The sequence below is a fragment of the Mesitornis unicolor genome, unplaced genomic scaffold, assembly GCF_000695765.1.
Source record: "Mesitornis unicolor isolate BGI_N332 unplaced genomic scaffold, ASM69576v1 C13601158, whole genome shotgun sequence".
In the NCBI taxonomy this organism is placed as follows: Eukaryota; Metazoa; Chordata; class Aves; order Mesitornithiformes; family Mesitornithidae; genus Mesitornis; species Mesitornis unicolor.
The window spans coordinates 1-5,370 of NW_010223266.1; the positions used below are offsets into that span (position 1 = coordinate 1).

A 5,370-nucleotide genomic window follows, 5' to 3' on the forward strand; every position below is an offset into this window, starting at 1 on the left:
CAGCAGAATGCTGTGGGAAAGGTGTCAAAGCTACCTCCTGGTAACCACAGTCATGTGGGAAGCACATGTGGAGAAGGCTTTCTTCTTACTCTGGGTACTGGGGATGTGCAGGATTGTCGTGATAATTAACATGTAGGAGACAATAGTGATGAAGAGAGGAACAAGCAGTATGAATAAGGCCAACACAAAGTCCACCATCTCTGCCAGTGACATATCAGTGCAGGTGAGGTTCAGCACAGAGCTAATATCACAGAAGAAAAAATGGTTGATAACGTGGGGACCACAAAACTTCAATTGAGAGATGAAGGAAGTCTTAATCAAAGACACGGTGAACCCGCTGAACCAAGAGACAGCTACCAGGTATATGCACATTGGGTATGTCATCATGACCGGATAGTGCAATGGTTGACAGATGGCCACATAGCGATCGTATGCCACTGCAGAGAGAAGGACACATTCAGTGCACGAGAAGGAGCTGAAGAAGAACATTTGGGTCATGCATCCCACAAATACTGGAAGCACTCCTGTCTTCGGCAATGAAATTTGCCAAGAGTTTAGGGATAGTAACAAAGATGTACCAGAACTCAATGAAGGAGAGGGGACCAAGGAAAAAATACATGGGTTTGTAGAGCTCACAGTTGGTCTTGATCAGGGCAATGATGACCGTATGCTCCGCAACAGTTAAAATGTAGGTCAACAGAAATACTACGGAGAACAATACATGCAAGTCTGCTAGGGCTGGGAATCCTAGCAGGAGGAACATATGGACCTGAGTGAAATTCTTCTCCTCCATGCAAAGAAGTGCAGAGCTGAGCCTTGGAGATTAAATGTAGACCAGGAAAAAAGGAATAAGAATATGGGACAGTTAAAAGTTAAATAAAAAATATAGTCCCACATAGGATTTGTCTGACTAAGCCTTGACTACTTGCCTTATAGTTTCCCTTTTCAGTCAACGGAAAGAAACAGGCAGTTCACCTGATCTACTGACACCTACCTTAGGATGACACACACTACATCAAAAGTGCAGATCCGATAATAACAAGGGCAATGTAGGTGACTAGTACAGGAATAGATGTCCAAGCAGAAGCCATTTATAGCACATTCTCATGAATCCCACCCCCAATTCCAAAGTTCATCTTCATCCTAGTTGTTTACTAAATCTTTGGTTAAATTTGCAAAGGCATTAATGGGAGCTAGAGAAACTAATCATCTGGCTTTTTGGGTTCGGGTGTCTCACAACTGTGATCCTGAAGTTATTGAAATGTAAGAGCTGGTCATCCTTTACCACTATTTTTGCCTGTTGAAACAGTTCGCATGTAGAAGGTACTCTTTTTTTTCGACATGGGAAGATTTACAAGAATTGATATCTTGTTATATGATACCGTTAAAAACTATCTTGATGGACCATTTCCTAGGAAAATGAGAAATTAATAATTTAGTTCAGTTTGAGAAAAAAAAAAATAAACAATGTCACAGAAATTCTGGTTCCTGGATATTTGCCACAGGTGGCTGACTTCTTAATCATTCCTTTATAAAACATCATTAAAATACCTGAGAAGTTAATGAACTGGGTTTACAAGGCTGCTAACATGACCATATCTTAGATTGCACCCAGAATTTTCCTTAAATCGTCCAGAAACAGACCCTTGCTTGGTATGTTCTCCTCCAACTTCTTGACACGGTCTTCAGATGGGATGACCCATTAACAAGAGGTGTCCAGCTTTGTCCTTAATCACAGAAAATGGAACTGACTAGATGTTAGACACCAGACGCTAAGACAGAAGAATCCTGCCCTTGAGAATTTACCTCCATTTAACTGCAATAAGATCTGGACCCCTAGTTCCTTACGTTACTTGCCAGCTAGCACTTTCTGTGATTTTGCCATGGTGTTAGATGAAAGTAACGGATTTTCTGTTACTGTTGATGTTAACGTTAGCCTTGCTGTTTTGTAGCTTAAGAGACTTGTTTGTGGGTTTGTCCTTTTCTTCCATGTATTTTTAAGATGGCAATCATAACTCTTGTAGACCAAGCTTTGTATCTAGGACTTCATTTAGGCACAAATATTAACTGCCCAAAGTCAGGCTGCTCAAACCAAAGTTTATTGTTTCTTCATAAAAAGCAGAAAATAGGCTCCTGATCTTGATCTTGCTAGGTGCTGTACACACTGCTCTTGGCCACAGCTATTGCTACACACACTGACTGTGTCTAACTAATGTAACAAGGATGGGATCCATCAGTCCTAATGTAGACATCCAACTTCTAAGGCATCTAACTCACAACCAGTGCTCTATGCCTCCTCTGTAGTCTATAGAGGGAATTAAGCGCTATCAGTGGGGGATTCATCTCATCCTACTACAGGTGTCTAGACAAGGACAGACTTATCACGTCCTAGGAGACAACATTCGCTGATGACAAAGGGCATCTTGAGCACTGACTCAGATGTAGTGGACACCTGAATTCCACCCTTGCCCCTTTACTTAGGGCAGTATTGTTAAGAACTTCTGTTATATTGGGCAATCTGAACAATCACATCAAAGTAAGTGTGAAGAGAATTTTTTTTCTGGAAAGAATAGTAATTAGAAGAAATGGATCTAAGCAATACTCTTGTTTCTCTCTTTCTGTTGCAATCCCTGTCCTGCCACTTCTCTCTCTTCTCTGGGCTCACATTGCTTCCCTCTTTCTTTTCTCTCATTCCCTTCTATTTATCCATCATCCACTGCAACTTTTAGACATATGCTTTTCAATCTAACTTTTTAACATTTCCAAGTAGTATGCTTTCTAACTGTTAGAAAAGAGACCCACCATCCCAGGTGCCCAGGATATTTTTTAAAAAAACTAATGCACTTTTTCATAAGTCACTAAGAGACTATAAATTGTCAATGACTTCTATAAAACAAAAGGAAACATTTGCTCTATGGAGCTATGAAGCAGTGGATTTCAAGACCCTAGCAGGAAATAAAAAGCAATGGCATAGTACAGACCCTAAACTCAGGACAGCAAACTTGGGTATATCCAGGAAACGGGCTTTACTAAACAGGAAACACAAAATGGAGCTCCAGTGCAAAAAGGCAGTGTACAGAAGACGGAAACAAAGCAAGGATTTAGAAGCTACAAAGCAGGGATTTAGAAGCACTTTTCAGTTATACAGGCATTGGGTTAGGAAAGCCAAAGCTCAGATAGAGCTCAGACCAGCAAAGGAGAGCAAGAAGAACTTCTACTGCCGCATCTGTGGTCAAAGGTTGAGCAAGAAAAATGGGGGCTTGCTGAATGACACAGTAAGTGACAGCAGACAGGTAAAGCAGGGACATGTAATGCCTTCTCTGTCTCAGTCTTCACCAACAAGGTACACTCTTGTCTAATCTGCAGATGACTTCATCTGCAGGGGAGCAGTTGATCTGCCCACAGTCAGGGGTGACATTCAGAGGGACCTGGGCGGGCCAGAAGAATGGGCCAAGAGGAAACTCATTACATTCAAGAAAAGCAAATACAAATTCCCACCCTAGGAAGGAAGGAAGGAAGAAGACCTTGAAGCACTATGAGCCTGGGACTGATGGGCTGAGAAGCAGCTCTGCAGGAAAACCCCTGGGACATTTTCAAGACCTGACAGGATGAAGCCCTGAGCCACCTGGTCTGACCTCATAGCTGATTCTCCTCTGACCTCAGAGCTGATTCTGAGGTTGGACCTCCTGAGTTTGTTTCCAACCGGAATTATCCTATGACCCTAAAGAAGTGCAAAAGGTATTTCTGTTAGGCCAATTTTAACAGCTTCTTTTTTAATTCTGTGAAAATATTATGTAGAGTTGTTTTCACATAGGCAAAATACAGGTGAAAACAAATATGATGCATTATTTCCTTCACTACTTTTATTAACTTGTTGAGACAGTCATACTATAAGAAAATAAATATATCTAGATAGTGATTTTTAAAATGCTTCTGGTTTTTGCGTTATTATTCTAATTTTTTGAAATATAATTGTAATCTTTTTGAATTATCAGGGTGAAAACAATTTTGGTGAAACGTGTTTTTTGACAGTTATAAAAAAGTAACCCTGAACATAATGGAAACAATTTAAATTAAAATTTGTCACCAGTTTACAGACTCGGATCTAAAAAGCATATCAGACTTTAAAGTGCATCTTTTACACCTAATTTTGGATCCATTTAATAAGCTTTAAAAAGTGAATTTTCTCCCCATTAATTGTAGAGTACAGTTCCATCCATCTCCTGTCATTCAGACTTTTTGTATAGCTGAAGAGAGCTAGCATCTGTTACATTTTGGGAGGGCATAGACAGAGGAGGATATTGTCAACACTTCACCTGAGTCTGCCCTCTGGAGGGATCTGTTTCTTTCCATTAAGTGTAAAGGCAAGCTTACCAATGAACCTAGATTTAAACGCAAACGAAAATGATGTGAGCTTCACCGCCGCTAGCCTTAGCAGTGCGGCTTATCTTGCTTAGATTTATATACTTCGATGTATTTATGTATTTGACTGTTTTTCCATATTCATACGATGGTCAATGATGAAACAATTGATTTGCATTTCCACAGACTACTACAGACTTGTTACATGTCCTCGAGTTTCCTACCCAGACTTTGTCTATGGATCCAGAACAGAAGAGAACAGAACAGATCTGTTGCACATCCTTGTCGTGCTTCATGCCTGTGAAGGATGGACATTGCCTAACAGCACTAGGCATCTAGTTTTATTTAGGCACTAAATCTCAATTGGAATGTAGGGTGCAGCGATTTATAAGTGCTTCATTTTAAGATGTTGTGATTCTTTGCACAGACATTCATCACCTGATTATTTCTGGAGATGATATCTTAACCAAATAGGCCATGCATTTGCAATCCACAGATTTTAGAAAAGTTTCATCCTTTCCAGTTTAACAATTCAGATCCTTGCAATAGCATCTGACAGTGAGGCATTTAAAGCAATTGAAAACAATTTACTTGCTACAAGAGCACTAATGTGATTTGGTTGCCTAAGAGAAGGTATCTAAAAGCATCATGTAACAGACTTGTGTGTCCTTCACCTGATGCTCAGTCCTTTCTTACTGAACAATCAGGCAGCACTTCTGCACCCTCCCCAAGCAGTGATGTGCTATCTTCAGCACTCTTGGCCATTCAGAACGGCTTCCCCTGTGGCAGATAAACGACTTGACAAGCTTTTGTAATAAACTTGGAAGTAAAGGTACGTTAGAATAATAGGATAATTTCGGTTTAAAAAGGCCCTTAGGTCATTGAGTCCAAACATTAACGTAACATTGCCAAGTCCACCACTGAACCACATGTTCTGGTTTCACTGGGATAGAACTAATTTTCTTCGTAGTAGCTGTTATAATACTGTGTTTTGGATTTAGGATGAGA

At 40.2% G+C, this 5,370-nt stretch overlaps 1 protein-coding gene across 1 annotated transcript; it reads right to left on the minus strand.

Annotated features, from left to right (window-relative positions):
- Positions 1-30: 30 nt before the first annotated feature.
- LOC104547547 (olfactory receptor 6B1-like) lies at positions 31-793 on the minus strand. The gene is given in 2 exon segments (XM_010193291.1): positions 31-510; positions 512-793. Coding segments are annotated over 2 exon segments (762 nt in total).
- Between the last annotated feature and the right edge of the window lie 4,577 nt (positions 794-5,370).